General features: G+C 40.0%; 1 protein-coding gene across 1 annotated transcript; it reads left to right on the forward strand.

The window, feature by feature from the left end:
- Window positions 1–527: 527 nt before the first annotated feature.
- abhd15a (abhydrolase domain containing 15a) lies at window positions 528–19935 on the forward strand. The gene is made up of 3 exons (XM_059331335.1): window positions 528–1429; window positions 14785–15137; window positions 17695–19935. Exons 1-3 carry the CDS (start codon window positions 896–898, stop codon window positions 18332–18334), a joined length of 1527 nt encoding a protein of 508 aa, XP_059187318.1. The 5' UTR covers window positions 528–895; the 3' UTR covers window positions 18335–19935.
- The last annotated feature ends 270 nt before the right edge of the window (window positions 19936–20205 follow it).

Raw genomic sequence — 20205 nt, forward strand, 5'->3', positions numbered from 1 at the left:
TGTTTTGTGACACAACAAAAAACCTGCCATTCAGGTTTCGTTACTTAGTCAGCTGGATCAACAAAGAAGCCCCTCATAGTCGGTTACAGTTGTATCCAAATCTCATGTTTCATTGATTTTTGCTCTCCTTCTCTCTCTCTCTCTCTCTCTCTCTCTCTCTCTCTCTGATAATAAGGTCACAGTGTGCACATGTTGCCAAAATTCATTCAGAAGAAATTCACTCATCTGAGGACCATGCACACTGTACTCTGTCTCTGTGTCTGTATGTCTCTGGCAGAAAGACCGAGCAAGTGAAATAGGGATCCTGAGTTTAAACGTGAAACAAAATAATACATTAAAGGTGTAGCTCTTTATGCTGGGTGTACTGGGAGTAATTAAATGGTTAGAATAATACCAGCAGAGTCTGTGACGCGCACGGAGTACCTGCTCGCTCTGAGGGGGGGTTGGACATGATGGTAGGCGTTTCCAGCGCTGGCTGCGCGTCGCTCACACACATTTCTTGCGCTCCCAGCTGTTGGGCTGAAGCACTGGGTAAGCGCAGTCCTGCTCATGGTCAGTTTATGAACCAATTGGCGTTGGATGCATGAACCACGCATGGAATTGTCGCTTTAATTAAAAGCTGCCAACAGTAATGGAAACATTAAGCCGGTTTGGAACGATAGAAACGCTGCGTAACTGAGACAGCACGCTGACAAAGACGGGGGACTGGTGCGCCTTGGCACCACCAAACTTCACGGACGAACTGAGCATCCATATAGGACAAAAGGTCTGCACGCTGTAAGCATGTTTCTAAGGACTGTTCTATATGATGTGAATTTGTAATTATCAAGTTAAGGTCTAGTAAGGCGTGGAAAGCGCTGGTGCTGTGCTAATATTGCTCTCCTGAACCGTGCCAATGCTGGAATGGCTTGTGGCTCTGTGCATTGTGATCCTGGTGGTCTTAATCTGGCCAGGCTCCAAATATTTCGGCACCGAGAGCCAGTCGGATGCCTTGCTTCAGGGACTTGGGATTTCACAACAGGCAACGAAGGACAAGACCGGAAGGTGCGTCTCAGAGCGAGAGGGGAGCGACGGTGCCCAGGCCGGGACCGATGAGAAAGCACGCACCGTAGCGCTGATCTGCAAACCGTCCGCACTGGCCAACTACCTCCTGAAACACTGCAGGACTTTCAGCAATTACTCGCCGTGTGTCGGCTGGACGTGGCGGGCCAGCGCCTTCCTCCAGAGCGTGTACGAGGCGTGCTGGCCGTACGACAGCCCGGTCCAGTTTGTGCGGGACAACCTGCAGCTGAGCGACGAGGGGCTGGTGGCCCTGGACTGGGCTGTGCCGTCCTACCAGAAACGACGCAGGACTTCCAGCCACTCCACCAGTCCCATTCTGCTCATCATCCCAAACTCTTTTGGGAAGATCACTAGAAATCTGTTAAAGGTGCGTTTTTGGCTTTTTGTCGTACATACTTTACAGTAAATGCATGCCCTGATATAAAGATGATAGGATAATCAAAGATGAATCATATTTATGCAGAAACAAGTGAATACTAATAATAAAATAGTAATAATAAAAACTTCACACTGCTGATGCTGAGCAAAACATCTTTAACAAGAAATATATTTCAAATATTCCACAACCCGTATAGCCTGGAAAAGCATATCAGATTCCTGCAGACAGTAACAGCCTCATAATGCTGCTTCTGTATCAGTACATGCAAACCCATTTGTATCCATTTCACTGGCAAAGGTCAGGCTGCATTTTAAATCGTGTCATGTAAGCTGCTGTTTGTCTCTAATCTGTTTAGAGCAGAGTCAACATGGTGCAATTTACAGTACAGCAGCTGCTTTAAAGTGTATTGTGTCCTACACAGTTTAAAGTTACATTAATAGATACGCCAGGCTAATTTTCAACTGCAGTGACTGGGTAGGTGTAATGACAGCTACTAAACACACATAAAATAAATACTTATGGGAACAGCAATACTTTTCTAAAAAGAGCACATTATATAAGAACACATAAAACATTTTAAAACACTGATAATAATACATGAAACGTGTGGTCACAGGCTAGTTTGTCTGCCGCTCTTACTGAAAAAGCTGACTGATTTATTTGAATATAAAACAGTTGCATTTCCACGCTTAAGCGGAAGTGTGCATTTTTATAGCTAAAATACAGAATCATTAAAAAGTAACAGAGCAAATCCTTTTCAGAGGATCTGGAAACGACACATACAAGAACAACTATTTCACCAAGTGAAAAGAGAAGTCAGACATTCAGTCATTTAAGAGAGACGTGGGAAGATGCCAGTGCAAATCAACAATGACCATCTGGGCAAAGGAAATCACTTTAGCTTGATCTATGGTAAGCTCAGTTGGAAGGAAAAAAGGCAGCAGACTAAAAAGAGCAGATGCGGAGGCAGCACCGGTCTTTCAACTGCTCTTTCAATACACTGACTGAGGTAATTGAGTGAGGGATTACAAAGCATCGCTTGAGCTGAGGGGTGCAGCTCCACATGACTGCCTGTTGGCTCTCGCGCCGCTCTGGAGCACCTGGCATCGTGTCATTTCATCTCAGACTGTTAGATTGTGTGCAAACCCGTCACACACTCACTGTCAGCCCCATGTCAGGAATAACAACTCTGCAAGAGCTCAACACGAACAAAACCAAATGTGTTTGACATTAATCTAGAGCGAATGACTTCTTATGTAGATCTGAAACATAAAGGATAGAGGGTGACAGAAAGAGAGGAGAACAAGTGGGAAAAATCAGAAATAGAAGTGGTGACTTAAAGCTTTTTCATGGGGAAAAAGAAAAATGATGGAGAGATAAAATAAGGATTGTCTCATTTTGACGGATCTTTGCCTCATGCTTTTTTTTTTTGGGTCATCATCAGAGTAGAGAGTATCTGTGAAGCTGTCAGCCAGTTACGCTCGGGAGGGCCTGAAGCTGAGGCACCACAAGGGATATACACCAATTAAGATTGCTCCTGTCACTGGTGTGTGTGTGACAGTCAGAGATAAAAAAAGAGCTCATGTTTGCGTGGGTTTATATCTGTGATGCAGATTCTTTTTTGGAGTGTGTGGGCTGGTGGTCTCTGTCCCCTTCTCTCATGAATTTATGAATGAGCTATCTCCTCTTAAATCATTCATATATTTACTCTTTGGCTCTTTTGTTTCATTGGGTTTCCTATAATTCATATTCACAAACAGGAATGGTTGATGCAGCACCTAATTATAGGCATATGTAGTTCTTTTCAGTTGCTGGAGTTAAACATGTGTTCATCATTCATTAATTCAGTCAGTCAGTTAGTTGGTTGGTTAGTTAAATCACTGTGTATTGAGTATAACACATTTACATCTGAAAAATACATTGATATAAATCTCTGTCTTTGTCTTTCTTTTTCTTAAAGCAGTAGCTCAACATTTAGTGAAATACGAGTTTAATGTACGTTTCAAACATGTTGGTAAAATAAGGCAAAAAACACCTTAACTTCTGGCCAAAGTTACGTTGGTGACCTAAAACATGAGTAAAGAAAGTTCTCCAACCTAAACGACAGAACAGACAGTTTGTCAACAACATGAGCATTTGTCAAAATGAGTGTTTTGCGGTTCATGGTACCGTGGAGCGTTCTAAAAATAGCACAAACGTCATTATACAAACAGGTACGGTTCGCAGTTATAAAAAAGGATGCAGTTTCTGTAAATATAGACTACAAAACCACTGACCTACGTTTAGGGTAACTTCCTGGTAAGGTGTATAAAAGACAGTTTAAACAGTAAATAAATGTATGTAAATGCTGTAAGTGAAGTATTTAAGAAGGTGATGTGAGCCACGGAAGTTACGTAAAAAACAGAATTTACGTAAAAATTATTTACTTTTTTCCCCCTCACGCGAACTCCGTTCTCCTGGGTGAAAGTCCGCCGTTTGTTCACCAACTCTGCATCGCTGTCGAATATTACGGCTAGGTCCTCAAGTAGGCGGGCGAGGGCGGTCTGAAGCGTGAATGTGGGTCGTCTTTTGCTGCATGTACAAACGCCTTATATTGACATTTTTGAGGGGAGACCAGTTTCGAATTGTCGGGACTGGTCTGAATGGAATATGATCACCGGCCACCGGAGCCATAGCCTCTTCCACCACCACTTACACTGTAACAGATTACTGTAAGAAAACAGCCAAATTGTGACAGTAACATACTGTTTTCCATTAAAAAGGTATTATACTGTAGAAAACAATGCATTTCGGGCAATGTCTGTATATCTGCCGTTTCCCATAAAATATATATATAAATATATATATATATATATGTATATATATATATATATTTTTTTTTTTTTCTAAGTCTCTTCTTGTCCACATTTTTTATGGCTGTATTTTACTTAACTAACTCATTCAGTATATGGTATATTCAAATTACTGAGGTTATAGTGAAGACAACGCTTAATTCATAGTAACTGCCTTTCAGACAGTAATAAGCTCTATTTACAAAAAAATGACAGCAACAATATTGCAACTAGCTTCAGCACTATACTGTGTTTTAGTCTACTGTAAAAATCAATGAAATGCAGGATTGTACTGTAATTCAGCGTGTGGTTTTATCACATACATAACATACTGTAAAGAAGGTAACAGTAGAGGAACTGTAAAATTAACAGTAGAATGCTGGCAACCCAGCTGCCAGTAGTTTACTGTTAATTTACAAAACAATTGTTTACAGTGTAATGTGTCCATGGTCTATATGCAACATAACAGGACAAAACTTTGTGAAAGTCCTTATAATTCATCGCATTTCTTTTCGTAGCTTCACAATGGCTCCTCAAAAACATATACACGTGACGTCAAAGAGACTACATCGATGTTTTATAAAGTCTGTGGACCGGGATCAATCTTCTCATAACTTTCAACCAGGAAGGGAAATTATGAAATGTTAAACTATTCCTTCAAACCAGCATTGTATTTAACAAAACTCTCCAAAGTCCAGGCAAGTCTCCAGAGTCAGCTTACAACCATAAAGTCTCCAAACTCAATTCAGACCCAGTTTTCTTCAAAAAGAGGTCATGCAAAGAGGCCAGTTTAATAAACTGAAGGTGTGTGAAGACATGTAGTGAGCACCCCATTCAGTGGCCCGTGTTCCCTCTTTGGAGCGACGCGTTGAAAGGCTAAATGTTCCTGGAGGCAGACGTCCAGCTGTTCCTGTCGTGCCTCATATGATTTACACGCGTCACACTTTCCTGACAGAAAAGATAGACTTCTGAGCAGTTTCAGCATAATTCTGTGACCTAGTTAAGCCTTTTATTCAGCATGCTTTGGGCACTTATTTTCGCAACAAAGTATTTTCCTCTCCTTATAGACATGAGGTACTATATAATCCAGTCATTATGTGTAATTTACCATTCAACACTTAGAAAATTATTTCTCAGACCATTCCTTTTTCATTTTCTGATTGCTGAGAGAGCAACTTTGGAATTTTCCAAATTCCTTGCGGGATGGGATAATAGCTTAGCACTTGTCAAGTGAAGTGGGAAAGTTTTACCATCAACTGTCATGATTGGATCAGTGAGAGAGGTAATGGTAGCAGCAATACTGTATCAGCCCTAATGTTGGATATTTACCAAACATAAAAACAATACCAGCAGTACAAGAGACCTCATATAGATATTGCAGGGCACAGATAGGCCTGTCACAATAATTACTATATCTACTTATTGTTCAATATATAAAAATGAACACAATAGTTTTTTTCTGGACTCAATATCTTGTTGTTGACCTGCGTGACTTTTTGTGCTATTTGGTGCCGTCTATTGTATTTGTTTTGGTTGTAGTTTATTTATTTATGATTTATTTATCTAGAATATTTAAAATTTCTTTTCCACATTTAAATTCCAATGTTTAATATTCTTGAGATTAAAAAAATCATTGTTGTGCAAAAGGATGTACTTATTATGCTCTAATTTTGTTATAAAACTAAAACATCAATACAACAATACTATCGTTTATCGTGATAGTTTCTGGGAAAATATATCGTCCTAAAAAATGTGTTATCGTGACAGGCCTAGACACAGATGTACTGATATCCATATAACATAACAACGAGTGGGCAAAGAAGCAAATGGTCATAAGATCTGTGTTTTTGAACAAAACTAACACATTGATCGTTTGTACAAGCAGCTCATCACGATACATATTTACATTTGTTGTTCTGAGGAGACCTCTAGTGGCCATAGAAATTATGACAGGAGCAAAGAAGAAAGTCCAGTGATGCTGTATAAAGAGTGACAAAATCCACTTAGGGAGGAGGTTACAGTAGTGGAAGGGTCAAACAAACACAGAACACTGTTCATGTCTGTGTCTGTTCATGTCCTGTGTAAAACCAAAAGTCAACGATGGGTTATTTTAACTAACTTATGTCACGAAGAAAAAACATACACTAATGTACTTGCATAACTTAAGTTACAGAAAACACATTATTCTTAAACTAACCAAACTGTGAGCGTTTCACAATTTTTATAATGTGACCATTACATTTAAGTATGAGGACCTGTTGATCCTCTGCCAACATTAGGGATTGTAATTCAAGAAACGCTTCTGTGGGTAAAATGACAGAATAGGAACAAATGATCTATGTGGTCATATGGGTTTTAAGGACTTGTTTTCTGTCCCCTCATCTCTTTGTGAATTTTTACGGCTTAGTGTCAACACACCGGGGCCAGTCTGTTGTACTAGGACAGTGACTTGTGTTTTGTTGCTGGCTTTTAGTTTTGAAATGGGACAATGCTGATGTGAGTAGGGGTGCACCGATCGATCGGCCAAAAAACACTTTATTTATGGTTGCAGTTCTTTTGTTAGTCCTGTTGTTTGTCCTGTACATTGTTGCTATTTATTTTAAGTTCAATATTTTCTTCACTACCTCAGACATTGTGATTTCCTTTATTTGTTAAAGAAAAATACTGCTGTGTTATTGTTTTTAATGTAATAAGATTCAAACATTGAAGGTGTATGCTGTGAGTTATACAAAAATTGGTATCGGCCAAAATCGGAATCGGCAGGTCAGGCTTTTTAAAAATCGGTGATCGGTGATCGGCCAGAAAATTGCAATCCGTGCACCCCCAGTAAAGAGCTCATTGTCAGCTTAAGTTTACAGGTAATTAAGTACATATTGGATGAACAGTGGAGGCAATATAGCCTATAATCGTCCTGCGGCACCATCCAAAAAATGGTGGGAGTGTGTGGAGTGGACACGGGTTTACAGAGGAAATGTTCCCCAGACGTTCAGAAAATGCAAATTTGTCCCCACAGTGCCCTACCTGGAATATTCATTGTGAGCATCAGGATTTGGCAGCACTTCTGCCTGTTATGCTGGTTTTCCTTTGCTAAAATGACATGGTATCACATTTTTTCCCCAACCATTAAAGTAGTACATGCTCATTGACCTTAGAATATGGACAGGAACTCCACTGATGTATTTAAAATCTACCACAAGACCAATACACCAACCCCAAAAAATGCATTTTTATGCAGGCGTGTGGAACAGGAACTGCTGTCGCTTTAGAAATGGTTGGGACTTCAGTTTTTGATACTTTTACTCAATAATTTATAGCTACTCTCCCCTTTGAATGTATGCCTGTGATGCTTATCACTTTGAAACTGAGCCAGAGGAATAAAATGTCTTGCAACTGCAAAAAATATTTTAATGTCTATCATTTTTGTAAGACTTCACAACACTCTCTAGCTAGGATATCAGGATGCTTCAACTCTGCCATGTTTTCTGCTGTAATGCAGGAGATCAAAGAAGAAACAGCCGCTGCTCTGTATTGCTAGTGTTCATACAATTGGTTTATCAGAAAACTGCCAACCGATTTCCTATAAAGTAGTAGTCACAGCGTTTATGATATGGATGTTACAGTATGCATTTGAACATCTTATTATTCCACAAAATTGTTGCAAAAAACAAATTCTCCCTTATTTCTAGAATATTGGCTGCTACACATATCTAACTCAGAGGAGTGAATCTATTCCCTGTACACGTATAACAGGCCAGTAGACAAGTATTTAGGGAAACTATTGACCTGAACAGAGGACAGATCATTGCAGCGTGATGCTTTGTTGCTCCTAAAAGGCTTCTAATCGAATAACATCCTTAATTTAACTTGATTTGTGGCATCATGCCTCGATACAGCTGCAGAAGTTTGTTTACCACTTGAGGGGGTCTCACAGAAGTAGATCACCATATTCATCGCGCTTCAAAGGGCATATTGTTGAAATACTCTTGTATTTATTTAATTGTTTCAGTACAGTGGGGGAGGAGAGTAAATAATGTCTATTGTGTGTGTTTGTGTGTGTGTGTGTGTGTGTGTGTGTGTGTGTGTGTGTAGGAAGGACAGTTAGTAAGAGAGCTGGCATGTTGTCCAGTGTCTGGAGTCCTTGCTGAAGGAATTTATCACTGACCTGACAGTTTATCAGCTCTGGCAGAAAACTGCTGGAGCAGCTACTGTTGGTTTTTTACTATTCCTGGAATGACACTGACATCTGTAATTTTAAAAAAAAAGATTCACACTGTCCACATAATGTTTTAGGAAAAGCGTTGCCAGAAACTTAATGTGAACAAATATGATTGAGGAAAAAAAGGTCAAGCTACTATATTTAAAGCAACATTGCATAGAAAAATCAACTAAGTGCCCCCACAAGTCGTAAATGTGAACAGCTGCACATGCATTTGTTATGATTACATTATTTATGATTAAAAACTACTCCACAACTTTGCTAACACAGACCACACTGCAAAAAAAAGAAAAGTTGGGTGAACTCAAAATTTCAAGGCAACAAACTTCGATAAAATTCTAAGTTGGACAATTAAACTAAATATTTTAAGTTTTGTTTTTGAGTTTGCTCAACTCTGAATTTCTCTGGCACGATTGTAACACCGCTATGAAATGTCAGCTAATGTTGTCACCACAATTTTGTGTTAGCACTGATACGCTAATGGCTACTCTTGTAGCTGTAACAAGCAGCGCTGCTAGCATCAGTTAGCCGCTAGCTTTCGCTAATGACCAAATTTCACAACAAAGAAGTCCCTTGTTTTGAACCCCAACTTAAAGATATAAGTAACAACAACTCACAAACTTGTTTTTGAGCAGACAACTGGCTTCCTTTGTTGTGCTAACTTACATTATTGCCCTAAATGTCAGTAATTTATATTTCCAAGTTTTACCATATTAAATCACTGTTTTGGCCCAAAAAATACAAGTTGGCTTTTTTGCAGTGCAGTGTCAAGCCAGTGCATCAACACAAGACATAGCAAACCAGCTAATATTATTTACTAGTTTAACCTTCTAGAAAGCCAGCTTAGCATCTGTCTGCAGCTTTTATCCCATGAAGCTCTTGCCAATTACTAAAAGTCAGTCCAAGATTTACTCTTGTCTGTGACCTCTTCCTCTGACACTCTCTCCCTTTCTCTTCTTTTTTGGCACAAGGACAGCGACACTTCACACAATCACCCCTACCCCATCTGAAAACCATCTCCTCCCAGTGGTCCAAATCTCCAGCTCACAGTGTAAACACCAACAATCCCTGTCCCGGTTGCGCAGACAACTGAGCTTAGCGGATCACATGTACAGTTAGCAGCAGTTAGCAGTTAGCTTTACTTAGGAACAAGCAAAACTTCCTCTCCATCAGGAAACTCTAAGTCTACATTTTTCTCTTTAAAATATGATCCAATTTCACCAAAACCAGTGATAAATCTGGTCATGTGTTAGTGGTGGAATGTATCTAAGTGCATTTACTCAAGTACTGTACTTAATTACAATTTTAAGGTACAAACCAATACTCCAGTATTTCCATTTTCTGTAATTTTATGCTTATACTCCACTACATTTAGAGGCAAATACCGTACTTTTTTACTACCACTACACTTAGCTGATTTAGCTTTAATTACTTTTCAAGTCAAGATTTAACATAAAAAACATGATCAATTTAAAATAATGAGACTTTTTTTTATATAAAATAAACCTCATAACAGCATATTAAGACGTTAAAATGAACACTATCTTGACAAAGTTAAAATACTGCTTACATAAATGTATCAAAAATATTAATCCAATAACACATTTGGAATACATGTGACAATGAGTGGGGGTTTTCTGCATGACCAGTATTTTTATTTTTGATACTTTAAGCACATTTTGATGCTGATACTGTTATTATTACTTTTACTTAAGTAAGATTTGAAGGTAGGACTTTAACTTGTAGTGGAGTAATTTCAAAGTGCGGTATTAGTTGCCTACTTTAACTTAGTACAAGGCATCAAAATTATGAAGCTGTTTTCTTCTTTAAGGTAAAACAGTTAGCATGTTTCTTTTAAACTGATAAAAAGTCACGTTGAGGAAACGATAAGGATAAGTGTTCCCCGTAAGCTGGTGAATTTATTATACTGTCCAAAAGATTTTAATCCTGCGCTTCCCTTCTGAGCAAAAAGTAGGGGTTTTTTTTGTGACAAATTATGTAATAGATTTTGCAATATCTTTGCATTGGGTGAATTCTTCCATTTCTTTTATTTACCATGCTCAAGGTAGGTTTAGTATCTGTTGCTAGCAGATGTTACTCATCACTCATTGTGCCTGTTATAGCTGGTGATTCACACACTGCATCAACACAGTGCCGCTGCATTAATACCTGAGGAGGCGAGCAGAAGCAGGACCAAATCATTTCACACTCAATTCACCTAATTTAATCTCATCGCTCAGCCCCAGTCCTCACATGCAGTTTAAATTGTGAAACAGCTAACTGTGTCCCTCTGGAATTAAACTGAACTCAAGTGATTCATATTCATTTGAAAGTGTTCTTCCCCTCCTCTCATAATTCATAATATTATCTGTGGGATGAGTTAGGGAAGAGGCTAATGAATGAGTGAATGAATCATGTTCCGGTGTATTAGCTCTGCTCTGAGCTCTCTTTACACTGCAGAGCCATTTATCTGTCCTCTTTTCATATAGACAACCAGAAAGTGGCAAAAATTTCTACTGCAGTCTTTCTCAGCTGGTAAATATTTAATGCAGTGATTCTGCAGCCCTTCCTGCATCACATTGGGATTTCTGCAGATATAAAGCAGAATGTAACTCATTTCAAATATGACAATTCATTTGCCACCACCATTGTTTCTGACCACAAACAAGAAAACAAAGAACTGAACTCTCTTCTATGTTGAGGAGAAGAGGGAAGACGAATCATCCGTTTGTGTTTCCACAAACTGTAATGGATTTAATAATTTATTCTAGAGGGAATATTCAGAGGCTTCACTGGAATCTCTCATTTATAGTTCTTCAGTGTAATTTATATTTATCATCATCACTGCTCTGCTCCAGATTAAAACTTTACATTAAATTACATTACATGTCATTTAGCAGACGCTTTTGTCCAAAGCGACTTACAATAAGTGCATTCAACCTGATGGTACTAGACATAGACCACAGGAATCAAGTAAGTACATAACTTTAAGAGCTAACTGTCATTGCTACAGGAGTGCTATATGTTAAAGAAGAAAAGAATAGAGAAGAAGAAGAGCAAATTTTTTTTTTTTTTTTTTAATATATATATGTGTTAGGTGACCATGGCTTAACCGAGGTATTGTTGGAAGAGATGTACAGGCTGTCTGAGGTCCTGATGTCGGTGGGGAGCTCGTTCCACCATTTGGGAGCCAAGATAGAGAAAAGTCTGGAAGAGGTTTTGAGGCGAGTTGACCCACGGAGGGTGGGAATCGCCAGCTGTTTGGCTGATGCAGAGCGGAGAGGACGGGCAGGGGTGTAGAGTTTGACAAGGTCCTGGATGTAAGTAGGACCTGAACCATTAGCAGCAGAGTACGCCAGAGCTAGAGTCTTGAAGCGTATCCGAGCAGCCACAGGTAGCCAGTGGAGGGAGCGGAGGAGGGGTGTTTACACTTTGTGAGGACTTTACAGTCCTCACAAAGTTATTTTTCCCACTTTATGAGCTCAGGTTTAGGTGAACTTAGTCTGATGATTTTTGTTATATGATAATCTGTTTTAAACCTAACCCTATGTATATAATATGAAGCGGTGAGCGAAGTGAGCCACCAAATAAACTAGTTAGCAACACTGCAAACTGCTTTTTGAAGTAAGTTAGATATTTAAGATATTTGATTGCTTCGACTAATGCAAACAAGAGCTATGGCAAATGATAGCTAACCAAGACTATACACAGAGTATTTTAGTAAAAAAAATCTAGTTAGTTGAGCTGGTTGAAATTTTTAATAGCAAGATACTGCCGTGTGAGCTGATTGGTTGTGCTGTAGCTCGCGATCTCATTGGTTACTGTTGAGGCTGGCACTTATGCAGCCTCCCAGGCTGAGCAGCCTGGAAGTGGATGGCTGAAGGCAGATTCACCCGAGAGCATTCTCGGCATCTCTGCAATGTCATTGTAGCCGGGGGAATGACTGTAACGGCACTGTAGCAGCTCTTTGGACCCATATATAGCATAGACGTGACATCACAGCCATACACAAGTCCTTGTGGCTCGATAAAGGGACATTTTCAGAATACAGCATGTGTGCTCCTGGACCTTGTTCATAATCACAAGAGACATGGAAATATCACTTTTTACAGTAATGGACCTTTAAGATTAAGGATTTAGCAAATGAGTGCTAACAATGATAATCTGCAGCCAAGCAAGAAGATCTACATTTACTCTGTTGTTATAGGCTTGTAATGTTTTAAGTAAACAACCATTTACTGTAAACATGCAAGAAAAATAAACACCACACCAACTACAATTGGAGAGCCAGACCCTTAACAACTTTAAAAGCAACAGAAAATGATGTAATAGGCTACATTTGTACCCACACCTTGTTTTCGAAGATAAAAGGCCTTTGGGTGAGCAGGAGAGCATTTTGCAGGTTTGAAAGACACATTTTCAATAATATGTGATTTATGAAGCTGACTTGTTATTCCCATCAGTTTTACATAATGCTTAATGGAGATACATGCAAAATGATGCCGTTTTGCACAAAGTGCTCTATCACTGTCCCTTTTAGATTTTTGCCTCAGTATCAGCCATAACCTATTTTATATAGTCTATGGCCATAGCCATCGAAAATAAAATTCTACAAAGATGAAACTCCTCATGCTTCCTGTCTGCTTGCTGTAAATCAGATTTTGGGTGAATCAGACCCGATCATCAAATCAGGCTTGATATTTCTCTCCAAACTGCAGCTTACAGAAAGGAAAGACCTCCTACCAAAGACATGAGATCACAGGTTTCCATTCTGAAGCCCTGTTCTCGTGTGCCAGTTTTGCACCGAGCTGCGTCATGCAAGTTGAATCTGTCTGAGTTGAGAATCCGACTGCATGGACATAATCACAGTTAATGAGATTTTGCATAATGTTGGCCTTCACCAAGGCCTCCACACTGTCTGAGAACAGTCTCAAAGTTGACAAGGTGATGTTAACAATGAGCACAGGAGAGCTTCTTTGGCCGAGTTCTGACACTGATATATGCTCGATCCAGAAACACTGTGAAGGCAGTATCACAGGATGCATAACGTTTATCTGTGCAAAAAGATACTTGTGTATCTGTCTCACAGGAGTTGGTTTCTAGGTGAAACTGTGACAGAAAACAGCATGCAATTTAGTCTGATAACAAATTATTCGCTGTGTTTACTAATGGAGTGAAGCCAGCTGAAGCTATTCTATAGTATTACAGTGTACACATTGTGGTAGGCCTGGTTATCCAAAATAGTAAATGGAGCAACACTTAATCCTGCAGTTTTACTGTGTCTTCACTTCCCCCAGCAACTGTTTATATCTTTTTCCATACAATAAAAAGTAGCACCATGCCGTTTTCAGGTGTTACAACTGCAAAGACATTTAGTGGAACAAAATGGAAACTACTTTCTAAAAGACGGCATTGTTTAATTCATTGCAACCAAGAGACCAGGCTTCACTAATTTAACCATGAGTTCTATTCACAGGGACAAAAAAGAGGATATCTTTCTGCATTATGCGTGTAAAATGCGTTGTTTATTAGAGGTGTGAATCAGCAGACGCCCCACGATACGATTTGATCCCCATACTTGAGTCACGATGCGATATTATTGCGATTTTAAGCATTTTGTGATATGGTGAGTATTGCGATACAATATATTGTGATTTAACTTTTTGACTGCATTTTGTGTCCGAAAAATTGAATTCAGTCAAGATTTTTTTTGTCAAATAAGACAAAATTCTCAGTCTATTCATCTCACAACAAAGTATTCAGTCAAACTGAACTGAACTGATACCAAACATGTATGAACTGCAGCATTTTCTCAAACTTTCCTCAACTTTAAGCTTCACTGCTCTGAATTTTTTTTAAATGAAACATAATTTCGACAACTTCCCAACACGATATCCTGACGCACATGGTGCTTTTAGATTCCTTAGATCTTCATATGATACCAATATATCCAGTAAATTCCTAAAATTGAGCCCGCTACAGCCTCCGGAAAAAACAAAAACAGCGAAAATATTGACAGAACACTAAATATCGATACTTTGCATGAATCGATATAATATTGCCACGCAAAATATCGCGATACTATGCTGTATCGATATTTTTCCCCACCTCTATTGTTTATCGTCAGTTTCTGTGTCCTTTCTCTGTAATGTTAGATCAATGCATTAATACCTTTCCCATCTCATCTTAGAGCTGAAAATTCTGTATTAAGGTCCATCACACTAAATACAGAATTCCCATGTAAATCTTCCACAATGCTCCAAAGCCTGAACATTTCTCCACCTCTCTCTCTACAGTTGTGTGAAACAGCCCTGTCCCATGGTTACCTTCCGGCAGTTTTCAACCGCCGCAGCCACAACGGCACGCCGCTCACCACCCTGAAGCTGCAGCAGTTTGGTGACCCTGCAGATCTGCGCGAGGCCGTACGCTACATTCGCCACAGACAGCCTGCAGGAAGACTGTACGCAGTGAGCGAGAGCACCGGGTCAGGTCTTCTGCTGTCTTACCTTGGGGAGTGCGGATCATCCAGCTATGTGACGGCGGCCGTCTGCCTGTCGCCCATGTTCCGCTGTCAGAGCTGGTTTGAGAACGGGCTGTCCTGGCCGCTGCAGTGGGCGCTGGTGCTCTACCAGAAGATATGTCTCAGCAGGTATGGAGGGAAACATGCTGGTATAGATCAAGGTTATAATAGTTTTGGATTTTTCATTAGTTTTAGTTTTAATTTCGTAGTCAATTTTTGTTTTCAAATTCAGTTAGTTTTAATTAGTTTTTAGAGTGAGTTTGCTAGTTTTTATTAGTTTTATTTTTTGGAAAATGCTTAGTTTTAATTAAGTTTTTATTAGTTTTAGTGTTCGTTTTAGTTTTTTGTAATGGGGTATTTGTTGGGTGCCAGATTCAATAAGGTCACAATAAATGTTGCCTTTATTTCCTTTGTCTGATCCATCTCAGCCCCAATAAGTTTATTAAGTCATAAAACCAGATAGATTAAATTGATTTCATATCAACCAAAAAGGTTTACGTATGAAAAAGTTGACAAAGACGAAAACAAAGGACATTTTTACTATAATTTTAGTTCGTTTTGTAACCACAAAATACAGTTTCAGTTAGTTATCGTTTTTTTAAAACTCTCGTATTTATTTTCATTTTAGTTAACGAAAATGTGTTTTCAATTCTAGTTTTCGTTATTTCGTTAGTTTTTGTTAAAGGAACACTCCACCGTTTTTTCATATTAAAATATGTTATTCGGGTAAGTAAGACGAGTTGATACAGACCTCTTGCGTCTCAATGCGTGCACTCAATCGCCCTGGCGCGCGGAGCTACTTGGCTAGCACTTAGCTTAGCCCAGTTCATTCATTAGGATCCACACGGATGGACAGTTAGAAGCGACCAAACTCCTCCACGTTTTCCCTATTTAAATACAGATAAAAAATACAGATAAAATACAGATAAATTAATTAAAAAAAAAAAATGAATACAGATAAAAAGGATAACTATAATGTATGGCGGAATAGCACTTGGGAGCACTTCGACTCGGCGCAGTAATATCATCACTTCCGCTCCCTCTCACTTCCGTCAGGAGTGATGATATTACTGCGCCGAGTCGAAGTGCTCCCAAGTGCTATTCCGCCATACATTATAGTTCTCCTTTTTATCCGCTTCGAAAAGCGCCACGTTTTATTTTGTGTCACCATACTTGGTCGTTTAACTACTCATGTAGCTGTATTTAAATAGGGAAAACGTGGAGGAGTTTGGTCGCTTCTAACTGTCCATCTGTGTGGATCCTAATGAATGAACTGGGCTAAGCTAAGTGCTAACCAAGTAGCTCCGCGCGCCAGGGCGATTGAGTGCACGCATTGAGACGCAAGAGGTCTGTATCAACTCGTCTTACTTACCCAAATAACATGTTTTAATATGAAAAAACGGTGGAGTGTTCCTTTAACTATAATAACCTTGGTATAGATTAGGTATTGAAGGATGGGTGGAAACAAAAAGACTTAAGTAAATAGAAATGTAGGCTTTCAAAGTAAGAGTCTGGTTCATATCAACATTCATTTCTATTGGTTGTGATCATTTTTTACTCACCAAAGTAATTTCTGAAATCTGGGAGCACAGCGGCATCACAACAAGAGTATCTGTCAAACAATGACAAGAAAAGGATCAGACTGGTTGTGAATAAGATCATTTGTTTTGGGGCTTTTGAGGCAAAACCAATATAAACAGACTGTCAGAAACAATGTACTACTACGGCAAGTAGGCTTGGTCAAAGTCGAAACAGAAAGATGTTTAGCTGATCTGGTCTCTGCTGCCAGACCTGCGGCTCTTCAGTTTGAGTGAGTTTGCATGTTCTCCCCATGTCCTCTGGCTTCCTCCCACAGTCCAATAAAACAGGCAGCTTCAGTTTAATTGGTGACTCTAAATTTCCCATAGGAGTGAATGAGAGCTTTATCATCTATTTTCTTCAACACAGGAACATTATTTACACAATTAACATCATATTGTCCTGAAGAAAACTTGTAACTAGAAATTGTGACCATAATGTTGCCACCACCGTTGATGGTGACCCCTGTTGGATTTTAGAAAGATTGCAGTCTCTTGTTTTACTTCACTGCTCAGACTGGGAGGTTGACAGATGTAGTAAATTTGAAAACGGTTTGCCAGTACAGCAGCCTACAATACAGGAGAACTCCCCCAAAACCAAATCCTGCTTAGAACCCCAAAAACTCCAGCACAGGCCATGGCCAGTATGTACAAGTCCTATCCTTTAAGAACATCGTTCATGAGTTTAAGTGAGCATAATGTAAGACAGAAAGAGATCAACAGCTCCGTCTCTCAGTTCACTTCAGGGAATATATCACAGTATCAAGAAGATGATGAAAAACAACACAGCCTCTATTAGGCTGCTGCATGAAGTCAAATCTCAGGCAGAATTCACTATATAGAGGGGATTGTAAGAAAACAAATGAATCACGAATCATTTACTGGAAAGGCACAGACAATTAAGGAGACAATCAAGTTACTGTAGCAACAGATGGCCTGCTCAGTGTCAAGCCATTGATTCTGAGAGACATCGTGACCCAGGTATGGTTTCTCAAATCAATGCCACAGAGGGAATATGAGAACCATGCAGGTCTCCGATTGATTAACTGGTTTTCTCTTGTTGTCTCTGTTTATTTGTGTGTTTGTGTGTGTGTGTACTTGGATGATAGGTACAAGACGGTGCTGGGTGAGACCATAAAGACAGACGCCCTGTTTTCTAGCAGTTCCCTGCGAGGCCTGGAGGAGGCGTTGTTCTGTCAGACTGGACCACCTACAGGGACCAGCAGTAGCTGCAGCACTTCCTGTACCTGGGAGGCTTACTGGGAACGTAACGAACCCTTAAGAGACGTGGATGAAGTGGCTATTCCTGTTCTGAGCGTGTGTGCTCAGGATGACCCGATCCGCGGAGAAACCCAATCCACGGTACCCTTGGAACTCTTTGAGACAAACCCACATTTTTTCCTCCTCCTGACCGACCGTGGAAGTCACTGTGGTTTCTCCACCCAGCCCGAGGGGAGCGCCCATGGTGCATTCGGTGCAGCCGGTTCCGCAGCTGCACCCAACAGTGGGATGGAGAGCCGTCGGACCAACTGGAGCCACAGAGCTCTGCTGGAATTCTTCAGGGCGACCACAGACTTCTTCGCTGCAGAGGAGAGGGCGAAGCAGCTCGCTGCGAGGAGGAGGGGGCTGGGGGGAGGCGCAGGAGGGAGGGCTTTCCGCCACCGCAGCGTCAGTACGTGTAAACGAGTGCCAGCATGTTCCCATAATATCCACGCCATTTATAACTGGCAGAGGTCCTATACACGATGAGGCAGCCTAATGGAAGATAATGGACTGCAGGGATGCTTGGTGATATTGTTTAGATCTGAGATGTGAAGGACTCTGGTCGTCTCTGCCTGTGTGAAGATATCCAAAAAAGTGCAGATGTTGTGAAGGACTGAGGTCACAGAGTAATTTTAAATGTGTGTTGTTCTCACACACTCGGTCTAAGCCATAAAACACTCGGACAGAAAATAGATCATGCCAGGCCACACACTTGCATGCAGTTGTTATGTTTAACTGCTGAACAGTTGACACTAAAACTCTCAAGACGGGTGGCCATATATTTTTCTACAAAATCTCTTCACTGCCAGCTGTTTCAAACTGAAGGATTCTGTCACACATACATGTATTGAATCATCTGCCTCACATTTTACACAGTTTACACAAGATGTTTCAAAATCTTGACACTCACTGTCGTATCTTATTCTTTTTATCACTGAAAGGTTATTTATTGGGGAGAAACAGTGTTGTGCATAGAGTAGAATGTGGAGAAAAAAAATCCTGTGAAAATTTGAAATTAAATTGAGCTAAATGTCAGTTGAGTTAAATGAAGTCATCCAGTGTTAATGTGCACATTAAAGAGAGTTATTGAATGTTCTCTTCTGTGTTGGGAAATATCCTGTGCCCTGATTGCCACCCAGTCAGCTTTTAGAGGAAAATCTGTGTCATGAGGTTATGATATTTTAATGAGCCCGGAGGCTGGAAGCACTTTGTGGGTTTTCCTGTCTCATCATTTAAACTATGTGCTCCAAGGTTTCCTCTGGCCACTCGAGAGGGGTCCAGCAGTGGAGCTCCATGCTCAGGCTCACCTCTTCTGTCAGATTGTTTCCGGACCCGAGGTTGGAGAAGGGATTGGCGCATGAAATCGTGTACGCCAGACATGATCATCAGTATATGATAGCATGTGTTCATTCAGCTAGGCACACAACATACAATTTTAGAAATTCTGATCTTTCCAACTCATACTGTATGAGTAAATTGCCTGCAATGTGAAGCCAAAGCTCACAATTTATGTGCTCACACTCTAAGGTCTGATCATTATTGATTGCATGATTTTCCACCATGGATCCTGATGATGGAGATTGGTCCCAGCACTGGAGGTGGGTCCCAGCATGGAGCTCTGCTGCTGGGCCCTGCTGGGCGCTCGACATCTGAAGGTGGTGGAGCTGTGATTTGGTGGCTGGTTTCTTGCTAAAATGAAGCATTCATGACTTACAAGAAACATTTCTCATGTCCCTGGAAAAGTGTTATTTGGGTTCATTCTTACGCATTAAGCGAATAAATTAAAATGATACAAAGTTATAAATGTTGTGCTTAAAGTGTTCAGATAATAAAAATGAGTGCAGCTCAAACAGGAAAAGTCGAGACTCAGGAGTAAAAAGCTTCATGACACAAAACTACCAAGCATTGTTGTCAACTGATTTTCGTCTTCTATCGTTTTATAAACATGCCTGTTGTGATGGAATTTAAAATTAAATATAATACATTAACCAAGATGACAAACTTGGGATATACACTTTGCATCAGCAATATGTCCTGAAAAATATAATTTATCTATCCGCTACACTACAGGTAAGTAAATTCCTCACTAATACCAACTTGTTGCATAATATACCGTGCTCTCATTTTGTCATTATTTTGCTTACAATCATCATTTTTAAATCAAATCACACTAAAATAGAGATCTGTGGTCTTATCAAACCTCTGCTGAGTGTAATGCTCACAGACACTCCCTATTATAGCTCAGTCCCCACAGCCATTCTATGCTCTGTATGTGTGTGTGTGCGTGTGTGTGTGCGTGACATTCACCGCAGTGTTTGTCCGCCCACTGAGTCTTATCCACTCAGACAGCTGGAACA

Source organism: Centropristis striata, chromosome 4, assembly GCF_030273125.1.
Source record: "Centropristis striata isolate RG_2023a ecotype Rhode Island chromosome 4, C.striata_1.0, whole genome shotgun sequence".
In the NCBI taxonomy this organism is placed as follows: domain Eukaryota; kingdom Metazoa; phylum Chordata; class Actinopteri; order Perciformes; family Serranidae; genus Centropristis; species Centropristis striata.

Bases quoted from the DNA above. Each gene is read 5' to 3' on its own strand.
- abhd15a (XM_059331335.1), top strand. From the start codon at position 896: ATGCTGGAATGGCTTGTGGCTCTGTGCATTGTGATCCTGGTGGTCTTA. The intron at 1,430-14,784 runs GTGCGTTTTTGG...CTCTCTCTACAG, and splicing joins TCACTAGAAATCTGTTAAAG to TTGTGTGAAACAGCCCTGTC. The intron at 15,138-17,694 runs GTATGGAGGGAA...CTTGGATGATAG, and splicing joins CAGAAGATATGTCTCAGCAG to GTACAAGACGGTGCTGGGTG.